The sequence below is a fragment of the Sorex fumeus genome, unplaced genomic scaffold, assembly GCF_029834395.1.
Source record: "Sorex fumeus unplaced genomic scaffold, SorFum_2.1 ptg000030l, whole genome shotgun sequence".
Taxonomy (NCBI): domain Eukaryota; kingdom Metazoa; phylum Chordata; class Mammalia; order Eulipotyphla; family Soricidae; genus Sorex; species Sorex fumeus.
In genome coordinates, this window is record NW_026606087.1 from 8,820,930 (window position 1) to 8,833,710 (window position 12,781).

General features: G+C 48.9%; 1 protein-coding gene across 1 annotated transcript in view; it reads left to right on the forward strand.

Moving 5' to 3' along the window:
* The window catches only part of SCUBE2 (signal peptide, CUB domain and EGF like domain containing 2), a 74,997-nt gene that overhangs the window by 16,646 nt on the left and 45,570 nt on the right, over positions 1 to 12,781 (forward strand). The window contains exons 4-7 of the mRNA XM_056116097.1: positions 657 to 791; positions 6,001 to 6,126; positions 8,520 to 8,636; positions 10,100 to 10,189. Of these exons, the coding sequence (XP_055972072.1) occupies positions 657 to 791; positions 6,001 to 6,126; positions 8,520 to 8,636; positions 10,100 to 10,189 (468 nt within the window). The remainder of the gene's footprint in view (positions 1 to 656; positions 792 to 6,000; positions 6,127 to 8,519; positions 8,637 to 10,099; positions 10,190 to 12,781) is intronic.

Genomic DNA, 12,781 nt, shown 5'->3' on the forward strand with positions numbered 1-12,781 from the left:
CCTCTGGGTCAGTCCTGAAGCCCTTTCTGCTACATAGAACCCCCTTTCCTGCTTTATAACAAAAGAAGTCGTGGGGTCCACCTTTCATCAGCATTCCCAAAAACCCTTCCTGGTACCCTTCAACCCCTCTTGACCTCCTTCCTGCTGCCTTTTACCCTCGTGCATAAACTCTCTCTCTCTCTCTCTCTCTCTCTCTCTCTCTCTCTCTCTCTCTCTCTCTCTCTCTTCCCTCTTTTTCTCCCTGCCCCTCTCTCTCCCTCTCCCTGTCCCTCGCCCCCTCTCTCTCTCCTTCTCCCCCTCACCCCCCTTCCCTCTCTCCCTCTCTGCCCAAGAATAGACTTTGATTTTCCACATCAGGGCTTACTTCTCCCCCAGGACTGTGCTTTGGCAAGAGGAGGTGTTTGTAACTGTTTCCTGAACAGATCCCCTAGTGTCTCCACGGAAAGCCTGGTTAGGGGAACCCTAGACCCATAAGGGCCAGGCTCACGGCTTGGGGAGGGGACACTGTTCCAATGCCCAGAGCTTCCGTGCTGCAGGGGCTGGAGAAGGGACTTTGCTCCGCAGCAGCCGCACAGAAGCGAGGCTGGGAGGGGCGGGTGATGGAGGGTGCGTTTGAACCTTCGCTGTAGCCAAGGCTGGTCCTTCTCTCCCCGCAGACGTGGATGAGTGCCTGGAGAACAACGGAGGCTGCCAGCACACCTGCGTCAACGTCCTGGGGAGCTATGAGTGCCGCTGCGGGGAGGGCTTCTTCCTGAGCGACAACCAGCACACGTGCATCCACCGCTCGGAAGGTACCGCAGCTCTGCCTGTACCCCGCCACCCCCGCCCCCGTCCCCGCACCCCTGCCGCGGGGGATCCTGTTCGAGAACGTCCTCTTCATTCACACACGTCCCCAGTGGAGGGAGATGCTGGAGCTATGCACAGTCTGGAGGCCTGGGCAAGTCCCTGAACTTCATTCAGTTCCCTTCCCGGCGGGACCGAGTGAGCGGGTTAGACGGGGTGAGCGCCAAGGCAGCTTCAAACCCTCACGGCCCCTGATTCTAATCTTGAAACAGGGCAGAGTTCAAACGGGACTCCGTGTCTCAGGAGAAGTAGAATGGATGATTTGCCAAGTTTTTCAAAAGGGAGCTGCAAAGCACAGCCCCAAGTGTGAGCCTGCTTCTTGCTCGGGGTGGGGTGCCTGGGGGATGTTGGGGATCTGGGGGAGCTGGGGAGACCTGTTCTGGGGACAGCAGTGAATGCCCCTGTCATCATCAGCAGTCTGGAGCTGGCCTTCCCTGAGTTTTGCATTCTCTGGGGTCCCCTGGCAGGGGTGGGGGGAAGAGGGGCAGAGGCACCCACCCCCTACCCAGACTTGGGTTCCCTATGTTATGGTTTTCTTCACTGGGGTCTCCAGTACCTGGCCTCCACTGGTTTGCTGGAAGCTCTTCTCTCATTATGTCTCATGAGTTCCTTCTTTTGGTGGATTCTCAGCAAAGTGGCATTTCAGAGCTTGTGGCCGGTCATCCCAAGAATGATATATTAGTGGCTGGTTTTCTTCCAGTTTGCCAGTACCTTAAAGATACAATCCAGGAGTTTAAGAGTGTGCCTTGCATGCTGCCAATCTTGGTTCAGCCAAGGTCCCACATATGATCGCCTGAGCACCACTAGGAGCACAGAGCCAGGGGTGAGCCCTGAGCACTGCTGGGTGTGTGTACCAAAAAAAAAAGAACAAAAAAAAAGTACAAGAAGTAAGGTGCTTCTTAGGGATCCAGCTCAGGTTTGGGCCCCTGGCACTACATGAGGCCCTCGGAGCCCTGCCAAGGGTCACTTCTGAACACAGTGTCAGAAATAGTTCCTGAGCACCACCTAGTTTGGCCCCCCAAAATTGAAAAAAAATAGGCCATGAGTGTCTTTGCCCCAAGTGTGTACCTTTCCCCCATTCTCATTACCAAAGGCTATGAATATCTTTTGACCCAGGGTAAAATAGGCCGTGAGTGCCTTTTGCTGCATGGGTACATTTGGCCCTGTTCTCACAACTGAAGGATGAAGCGGGTTGAAGTTCTTTTGCTGTTCATTCACCATGTGTAGATGCATTGTTTCAGTGACGCCTTTTGTGACTTTTAAGGGGGTCCTCCGTGGAAGATGATTTTGCCTTGTTTCCAGAATGATGACTCTTTGATTAGACCAAATCCAGCAGGCTGCCTGGGTCTAGTGAGGACCCCTGATCTCAGCTGCCCTGTCTGATCTACTCTGTCCCTCGCCGTGCTCTTGTTGGCGTGAGGAGGCGGCCCTGGTCCACTGACTGCTGGGTCTTTGCAAGTGGCCTCTGGTCCAGACAGAATTAAATGCTGCTGCAAGAGTGATGGTGGTGGTGGTGGGGGGGGGGCTAGGGTAGCCCCCTGGAGTTGCGTAAGTAAAGTAAAGTAAAGGCCCTCCCGTTGATCGTCGATTTGCTCGAGCGGGCCCAGTAACGTCTCCATTGGAGACTTGGTTGTTACTGTGTCTGGCATATCGAATACTCTCGGTAGCTTGCCGGGCTCTCCGAGAGGGGCCGAGGAATCGAACTTGGGTCGGCCATGTTGGCCGCTTGTAAGGCGATCGCCCTACCCGCTGTGCTATCGCTCCAGCTGGAGAGATAGCACAGCAGTAGGTCGTTCGCCTTACAAGCGGCCAACAAGGCCGACCCAGGTTCGATTCCTCCGCCCCTCTCGGAGAGCCCGGCAAGCTACCGAGAGTATTGGATATGCCAGACACAGTAACAACCAAGTCTCCAATGGAGACGTTACTGGGCCTGCTCGAGCAAATCGACGATCAACGGGAGGGCCTTTACTGGAGTTGCGTAAGGCTAGCTTTCTCTTCTGGTGATGGGAAGGGGGTAAGGAACGGGAGACCCTGCTGTGACTTGACCACTCCCCCCCTCAGTGTGGAGCCCACCCTCGTTCCATCATCACCCCCACCCCTCTGCTGGTGCTCTGGAGACTCAGCAAACCCCCATTAGCCTGACTCCCCTGACCCCATTATTACCCACCCTCCGCCCCCCTTTCCCAGGTCTCTGGAGATTCAGCATGCTCCCTCCTCCCCCCCACTGTCAGCCTGACTCCCTGCACAGCAGCTCAGCCCCAGCCTCCTTCCTGCCAACCTCCCCCCGCCCCGCCTCCCCTCCTCAATTCTACCACTGATGACAGACACAGGCTCCTCATGACTGAAGTAAATACAAATGCAGTTTCTCTCTGCTGTTTGTGTTTTCCAAATTTCCTACAGTTCAGACATTCTTGGATCCCCCAAAGAGTCTTTAAAATGAACCTACTTGTCTGGACCTTAAAACCAAAATCCAAGAGTCTGCGTTGTGGTCTGGAAGCACTCTGTGATGTTGTTCTTTCAGTCCGATTGCCTGGTGATTCAACTCTACCTGGGCAGCAGATTGTAGCGGTCTGTAGTGGGGACCCCTTCCCATCCAAGGGCCTTACCTCTGTCAGTGAGACAATCTGTCAAGAGCACTGCTTTAGGAATTCCTCCCCAATATGCACATTAAATCCTCAGAACCTGTGTTAAAGTAGACTTTACAAGCCACAGCTGATGCTGCGAAAGTGGGTACAATGAGGTTAACTTTGTGTGCTGCTATTTCCTAACATGCTATTGGTTTTCTGTGGGGTTTCTTGTGTGTGTGTGTGTGTGTGTGTGTGTGTGTGTGTGTGTGTGTGCTTTGGCTTTTAAAAATAATGACTTACAAAATGATCTTCAGCATAAATGATCATAACAGTGAATTCTGCAGGAAAGCTTAAGTGATGGATTTTTTTCCCCCTTCCTAATCCTGATGCACAGCCTGTGTGTTTTCACCCATGTAATGGGGGTAGTCTCGAGAGACATCGCCCCGCTGCCTTTGTCCCTATTCATGGGGCTCCAGCAAATGGAGCATTCCTCTTTCATTTGTCTGCTCTGAAAATAGTATTGGATGTGGTGCTGCTGCCTTTTCAGAGTGAGGGGAAGGTGTCAGGGCAGGGAGGCAGAGATTGGCTCTCGGTGGGGTGTGCGGCCCGGAGCTGTGGCAGCTGCCTGTGTTTACAAGGCAGAGTTGGATTCAGTTCCCAGAGATGCTCTCTTCAGTGAGACCTTGAATCTGACCACCACCCAAATGGGGGCATTTCTCTCTCTTTTTTTTCCTCATTTCTCAAGGTGCTTGTTTCCTTTATGATGAATTTAGAAACATGAAAGTATGCTGCACTCTACCGCAGTATTAGAGGAAGCCAGGCCCATGACCAGATCCATCTGCTTTTCTTAGCTGGCCTTGTCAGTCTTTGGGAAAGCACTGGATCACCTCTCACCAAAAAAGCATTTTTAGGGCTCTAGCTTGACAAGTGGTGACATTGGGGAATATTTTTTTCAGGTGTTTTCATGGCACTGGTCACATGGGCAACTTTCACGAAATATTTCTTTTTTCTGTTTTCTCTTTTTTGAGTTTTTGGGTCACACCGGGCAGTACTCAGGGCTTATTCCTGGCTCTGAACTCAGGAATTACTCCTGGTGCTCAAGGGACCATATGGGATGCCAGGAATTGAACCCAGGTCAGCCGTGTGTAAGACAAGCATCTTACCCACAGTACTATTGGTCAGGCCCCAAATATTTCTTTTTAAAAGAAAATTGGAGGGGGAGGCCTGGAGTTTATAGTACATGGGTAGGGCTCTTGCCTTGCGCACAGCCAAGCCAGGTTTGACCCCTGGAATCCCATATGGTTTCCCAGAATACAACTAGGAGTGATTCCTGAGTGCAGATCCAGGAATAACCCCTGAGCACTTCCAGTTGTGGCCCCCAAACTGGGAAAAATATGGGGGTGAGGTGGCTAGAGAGATAGTACAATGGGCAGTGCTCAGGGCTTCCTCCTGGTTCTGTGCTCAGGGATCGCTCAGAAAACCCCTTAGTTATGCACAAGGCAAGCACCTCACCTGCTACACTCTCAGACTTTTCTCTTCACATTCAGATACAGTATGATTTACAGCCTGACAGAGGAATTGGAGTACCAGTTTCTGGGCCCAGAAGCTCTGGTCTCATGTACTCCATGGAAAACTCTGGGGTTGCTGCTTTTCAGTAGATTGGGAGGCTCCTACCACCTCAGGAGAATTGAGCCATCATATCTTTGGGTGACATAATACAATTTTCATATTTGTTCATTGACCTGGCTTGGTTATAGTGGCATTTTCTTTTTTAAAAGTGGGGCTGAGGCTGAATTTTTTTAAATTTTTATTAGTGAAACATCATGAGGTACAGTTGTAGACTTTCAAATTTTTGTGCTTGGATTTCAATTATACAATGATCGAGTACCCATCCCTCTACCAGTGCCCATTTTCCACCACCACTGATCCCAGTATCCCTCCCACCCCCATCCCCCCATCCCACCCTGCTTCTGTAGCAGGGCATTCCCTTTTGTTCTCTCTCTCCTTTTGGGTGCTGTGGTTTGCAAAAGAGGCATTGAGTGGAAATCATGTTCGGTCTATAGTCTACTTTCAGCATGCATCTCCCATCCTGGAAGGATCCTCCCAACAGTCTTTATTTGGCGCTCCCTTCTCTATCTGAGCTGCCTTTTCCCCTAGCATGTACGGCTGGTGAGGCCAAGTTTTATCCCTGGCATTACTCTATCCCACAGCACTACAGGGAACAACCCCTCCCTACTCTCCAACATCAAGTTTATTGACCCCCAAAACCAAAACAAAAGGCAGAGAGATAGTGCAGGGGGCAGTGTATGCCTTACACATAGCTGACTGCGTTTAAAACCCTGGCACTGCATAGGGTCCCCCCGGCCCTGCCAGGAATTGTCCCTGAACACAGAGCCAGGAGTAAGCCTAAAGCACTGCTGGGCATGGCCACACCCCCAAGACAAAATAACAAAACAAATAAAAAATTTAGAGCTGATGGAAACTGTACATACAGATCTGTACATCATCCTCCTGCTGCCTCTTCCCTGCCTTGCACTATTCATGGCCGGAGGAGTCACCCGTGTCACTTGTTCCTGTTGGTATTTTACAGAGGGTCTGAGCTGCATGAATAAAAACCACGGCTGCAGTCACATCTGCAAGGAGGCGCCCAGGGGCAGCGTGGCCTGTGAGTGCAGGCCTGGTTTTGAGCTGGCCAAGAACCAGAGAGACTGCATCTGTGAGTACAGACTCCTGTCCACCCTGTTAGCACCTCTCCCCCACCTCAGCTCAGCAGCTATGCAAGGAGAGATGCCGACTCCAGTGAGACTCCAGCTCACTGTCCCAGCAAGGGCTCCCAGAGGGGAGGGAAATTGGGTGGTTTGTCAGAAAAAAAAATGAAACTCAGGAGTAGGAGGGTGAATGTTGGGTGTTAATTCTCTATATTTACACCAAGAATAAAACCAAGTGTCCCCTTTGGATGGTCATGAGCCCTGTCTTCCTCTCAACCCCCAGGCACCCCATTATTGCCCTCCAGAGAACAGCCTGTGTTCTTCCATACGCTCCCACTGAACCTTAATATCCAGCCTGAATTTTAATAAGGATAAGGATAATAGATAACTCCGGGGGGGTGGGGGGAGCATTTACTATGTGCAAAGACTTGTCCAGAGGTATGCCAAATTCCATTTAATTTCCAAAACTATCTCACATTCATAATTTCAGGAGGTATTTTGTGGAGGAGGTAAAGCCACAAAATCACAGCAGGGAGTCCATGGCCAATTAGAATTCAAATGGGGGGCCTGTGACCTGTAAGGCTAGAGCTTTCAGTCCCTTTTCCTGCTCGCTCAGAAGCCTGCCCTGCTCTCCCTTGACAGGCCAGTCTGTCTGTATTTGTCTCCCACAGCATATCTGGTCCTTAATTTTAGTGCAGGACACTCGGGGTTGAATTATGCATTTATGCATCTTTTTCCCCATCTTTGAGCCCCTCCAAGTTGGAGTCCTTGTCTGCTTTTGCCTGTCAGCCTTCCCCTGGTGCCCACTTGTGTAATGAATGGATTTCTCCAGGGTCCACGAGGACCCACAATAGAGGAACACAATAGAGAAACTCCATCAGCTCATAGGACACAGCCAGTCTATAGTTTCAATCCCAAACCAAAGTCTATCCTAGAGGAAATACTAGGGGTATTCCTTTAGGAAATCATTCCAAAGCCATGTACCTTTTTGAAGCCCCACTGGTTTTCTAGGATGATTGTTTACACTGAGGTGGCCTTAGCAGTGGAGAGGTGAGGAGACAATTTCATGACCTCTTTCCCTGATCTTCACCACAAAGCAGAACACAGCCTCTAGGCGTGCCAACCAGAGCTGGAGTGATCAGACCACAGTTCTGATGTACTCAGTATCCCCTACAGTTAGGCTGCGCCTGGGGCCTCCGGGAGGCCCAGCACAGTGGGGCCATTCACCGTGGTATCTGATATCTTTAGGAGGACCCAGATCCAGTGCTCTCCTGTGGGCACAGACCTGTCACAGTTTGCAGGGGCCAGAGAATTCTAAAGGCTTAGTTTTAAAATTTCAAATATTTTAAGGTATTAGAATATTTTAGGCAATAGGATTGTTCTGAGAAATGAAAAAAAATACATGGAATTTTACCACATCAACAGATGTTCCATTTTTTCCATATTTTTAAATTAGTTGTTCATAAGGCTATGTATTTTTTATAGAACTGTAATCCCAGAACAGTTTTATTTTTTCTCACATTGAAAATCTATATTCAGGTCTTTAAGATTAGAAAAATAAAAGGGGCTGAGAGATAGTAAAGTGAGGAAGGTACTTGCCTTGCATGCAGCCAACCTGGGTTTAATCCTTGGCACCATTGTATGGTCCCTGGATCATCACCGGGAGGGATCCTTGTGCACAGTCAAGGGTGGCCGCAAACCCGAGAGAGAGGGAGGGAGGGAGAGAGAGAGAGAGAGAGAAAGAGAGAGAGAGAGAGAGAGAGAGAAAAGAAATTCCAAAGGTAAAAATTCAAAAAGTCCCAAGAGTATGAAGAAAACATATAACCTTTCCCCTCCCCTTTCCTCTGCCTTTTCAGTCTGATGAGTAGATAGTTTTGTAGATGGCTTGTCATCAATGCACTCAGGCAGTCTTTGTAATTATTGGTTAAGTTGCATTAATTGTGGAGAAAGAACCATCATTTCCTCTGATTATGCTCCCTTATAACAAATCCAGATGTAATCTAATGAGAGAATCCTAACCTATATGTGCAAATTAAATATTGTCTGTTTGCTCCACACATAAAGTTCAAAAGAATTTCCCAGAGTAACTGTTTTACTATGCAAACTTGTCCCGATAGAGCAAAGATGTGGTCAAGGATCTGCTGGTGTAACTTCTCTTACAGCTTGAAAATATTCCCCAGCCTTCCCACCCTGCTTCCGTGTCTGCCTCTGTTAGTGGGCATTTCTGCAGTTCATCTTGCCAGCATCTGTTGCCACAGGCAAGGATAGGCCTGAGTGGATTCTTCCACTTGAGCACTGGACTTAGCATGTACTAGGTACCCGGACACAGCGAGATGCAGCCAGACACGGCCCTGGTGGTGGGAACCTCAGGGCTTCATGTGTTAATTCATTTTCCTCTCAGTGACCTGTAACCATGGCAACGGGGGGTGCCAGCACTCCTGTGAGGACACAGCCGAAGGCCCAGAGTGTAGCTGCCACCCACAGTACCAGATGCATGTAGATGGGAGGAGCTGCCTGGGTGAGTGGAGACCCCTGCCCAAGGGGAGGGACCGCCTCCATCCCCCCCTTCTAAGCTGAACCCAAACCAACAGTAAGCCTAGCCCTGCGCCTCACTTCACTCTTTCTCACGTTGAGCCCCATCTGGTGCGGGGATTCCTACACTTTTGTCCTCAACTGGACCCCGTGCTTCTCCGCCTGTGTCAGTGCCAGTAGATTGAGCCAACCATGGGGGGGGGGGGGACCCCTCCTTCCTCTGCAACCTTGGAAAGCCCTTTCTCCTCCTGGATCTGGTTGCTCTTGGTGCTGGTGTTCTGAAGATGGAGGCCATGGCTCCCCAAGTGCCAGGGCTCGGAGAACTTGGAGCTAACTCTCTGTATTGACTTTCTAAGCTCAGGACCCCCCCAGGGCTCCTTTGCTGATTCCATTTTATTGTCACCCCACCCTCACCCCCTGAAGATTGCAGCAAGGAGCTGCTCATTCTTTCTCTCCTTCCTTCCTTCCTTCCTTCCTTCCTTCCTTCCTTCCTTCCTTCCTTCCTTCTCCCTCTCTTTCTTCTTTCCTTTCTCTCTTCTTTCTTTCTTTCTTTCTTTCTTTCTTTCTTTCTTTCTCTCCTTCCTTCCTTCCTTCCTTCCTTCTTTCTCTCTCTCTTTCTTCTTTCCTTTCTCTCTTCATCTTTCTTTCTTTCTTTCTTTCTTCTTTCCTTTCTTTCTCTCTTCATCCATTCTTCCTTCATTCCTTCCTTCTTTCTTTCTCTCTCTTCTTTCCTTTCTCTCTTCATCCTTCTTTCTTTCTTTCTTCTTTCCTTTCTTTCTCTTCTCATCCATTCTTCCTTCCTTCCTTCTTTCTTTCTCTCTTCATCCTTCCTCCCTCCCTCCCTTCCTTCCTTCCTCCCTTCCTTCCTTCCTTCCTTCCTTCCTTCCTTCCTTCCTTCTTTCTTTCTCTCTCTCTTTCTTCTTTCCTTCCTTCCTTCTCCCTCCCTCCCTCCCTCTCTCTCTCTCTTTCTTTCTTTCTTTCTTTCTTTCTTTCTTTCTCTCCATATTGGGGACACATCTGGCAGTACTCTGGTGGTCCTTCCTGGCTCTGTACTCAAGAGTGACCCCTGGCGGGTGCTTGAGTGACCATATATGGTGCTGAGGACTTGAACCAGGGTCATCAGGATGCAGGGCAAGTGCCTTAAGACCTGTACTAGCTCTCAGGACCACCGACTCCATTTTCTAAGTTCCCAGGCCCATGGTTCTTTTTGTCCTGAACTGAAGAGACTGGCATGAATCTAAAGCTGCCATTCTCGCGTGTCCCTTTGGTCAGGGCAAAAGACTCTGCTGTATTTCCCGCAGAGCCTGGTCCAAGGCGTGGTTGTGGAGCGCTCAGACCCCACGCCTCACACAGGCCTCTTGCCTGGGGTTTCCGTGGCAACGCTCGCGCCGGGGATGGGTGGTGGGACTCGTTCAGTCTGAGAACTGTGCTCGTTTGCGTCTCTTGTAGAGCGCGAGGACAGCGCCCTGGAGGTGACGGAGAGCAATGCCACATCAGTGGCGGACGGGGATAAACGGGTGAAACGGCGGCTGCTCATGGGTAGGCGCCTCACCCGCCCTCCCCTGGCCACCGCCGTGGTTCCTTTCTCTTCCCAACTTACCACATGAGGCCTGAACCCGGGGCCCTGTGCCCTCAAACCAGCTGGACCGGGGTGAGCGGTTCCTGTCAAGACAGGGTGTGTCTGTTCTTCACCCACTCTGCTGTTGCCTAGTCACCATCCGAGAGCCCCTGGTGTTGTGAGAAGAATAACCAATCGTCTGAATAACCTGGTCAGCAACCCAGGGCTGCCAGCAAGCCACAAGTCTTGGGCCCATTGCCCTGCGCATCGGATCCTCATCTTTCTTTAACTCGGATGCAGCAGAATCTCCTCCTAGGGTTATCCAGAAGCTGAGTTGAGATGATGCTATGAAAAGGTGCCCCAAATCCAAACACTGGAACTTAGTGTGTGCTCAGCCCCTTTCTTCTGAGAACTGTGATTGGAGGAGCAAATGGGCATCCCCTCCCTTAGATTAGCATGGCAATGTGTATGGTGTTTTGTGTCCACTCTGGTCTTAGCCTGTGTTAAGGAAAGGGAAAATGGCTGCAGGAGAGTGTTACTTGGCTGTGGGTCATGGCCAGGTCCAGCTACGGAGCAGCCAGGGATGAGAAAGAAGGGCGGGCCTGGCTGTGGGGGTGGAAAGCCCATTGGCCCTGGAAATATTATTATTCTGCAGAAAGCTTGGCTTCACCTCAGTCAGGCTGGTCTTTTGATGGCCTCTAGGTTAAACAGTAGGTAAGAATTGATCACCAAGCAGGTGGCCTTTCTGAGTTCTTTTATGCCCTGTTAAATTAAGACACTCCAAGGTGGGGGTGGAGCTCTCTGATAGAATGCCTCCTCTGAAGGTAGGTCTGGGTTCATTCCCGGTACCTTCCAAAATTACTTAAAACTGCACATACAAATAATGTAAGAACTTTAAAAAAAGACCTTAATTGATACTATTAAGCTTGTAATAAAATGCATCATTTCCTTGTCTCATAATTTCTCTCTCCTCATCCCGTTTGCCGGAGGCAATACTTTGCAGTTTTTCTTATTCCCCTGCCCCTATTTCTGAAAAGTGGAGTGTACATAGTTACTTCTTTTACTGTTTTACTGAGGTATTAGCGTTAGATCTTCTGCCCTCATCAGTTCTCTCTCTCATATGCTTTTTATTGGGGGGCGGGGGAGGGTGCTTAGGGGCTATTCCCGGTTCTGTGCTCAGGAGTGATCCTTGGCGGTGCTCTGGGAACCATATGTGGTTCTAGGGATCAAACCTGGGTCAGCAGTGTGCAAGGCAAATTTCTGACTGCCTGTGCTCTCTCTCTGACCCCTCTCCCTCACACACTCAGTATGACTTTATCGTTGTTTCTATCATTGTGACTCTGAATGTCTCTACATGATTCGCACCTGAGTCATGCCATGTGCTATGATTATAGTTTCTTTGTTTCTTTAGCTAAGTTCCTCCTATCATTTCTCTTTCAGATTTTGATCAGAGCTCTAGAACCCGTTTCTGTGTGTTTAAACACACCAGGTATCTTATAAATTCCATTTTCTTCCAAAAAAGTTTCTTTTGTGGTACCTCACTACTTGGTGGGGTTCACACATACCTGCTGTGGCAGCAGCTGGGAATTCCACTCACTGGTTTGGCTAAATCCCTTTGTGACTTTATAGGAAGACCAAGACAGATTTTTTTCCCACTTTGCATGCTGGGAGATGTCTTTATAGTAATTTGCCTCAGTATAAAAGCCGGAGTTCAATAGAAGATTCTATCAGGTTTGACTGGTGTTCTATTGTTTTCAATCAATAAGTGCTGCTTTAAGTTTTTACCCTTTATCCTTTGTATAGGTCTTTTGTATGTGGAAGTTTCTTTCTAGGTTTTTTTCAGGATCTTCTTGTTCCTGGTGATTTGAAATTTCACACTCATACTCCTTTCAGCAGATTGTCCCACAGCTTGTGCTGAGCATCCAGTAGGCCTTTTCTATAGACAGTCAAGTGGCTTGGTTTCAAGTTTTTATATGTTTTTTCCCGGTAATTTTCTAGGCTCTGCTTTCTCTATTCTTTCTCTCTGGAACTCCTGTTAGTTGACTATTTTGATGTTCTACTGTTCTTTTTTTCATTATGTTTTGTTCTTTTTTCACTTCTAATCTTTCTACTTGGTATATGTACCCTCCTCTTCCCACCTCTTCCCTCCATTCCCCTCCCATCTCCTCCCCTTTCCTTCCCTTCTATGGTGCACAGACTCAAACCCAGGGCATCACACATCAAGAAAGGCTCAGTCACTATTCTTTCTCTATTCTTTGTAGCTGGGGAATCACATCCCCAGCTCCTACTGGAATATTTTTAGAGGTTTTATACTTAATTTTTCCAGAAGGGTACTTTGATATTTTGTTGTGTGAACCTGTTTTTATTTCATGGATACTTCTCTCCTTGAGGAAATTAAATACAAATGTTTTAACTTCTCTTTTGATATTTTTATTTGGTCCAAGTTCTCTCCTTCCATTATTTGATTTGGTATACTTATTTCATACTAGATGCTTTCTTGAAATGTTTGATTCTTCTTAGCTGGCTTTTCAGCCAATAAGTGAAATGCTAACCCCCTCAAAAAACACACAAAA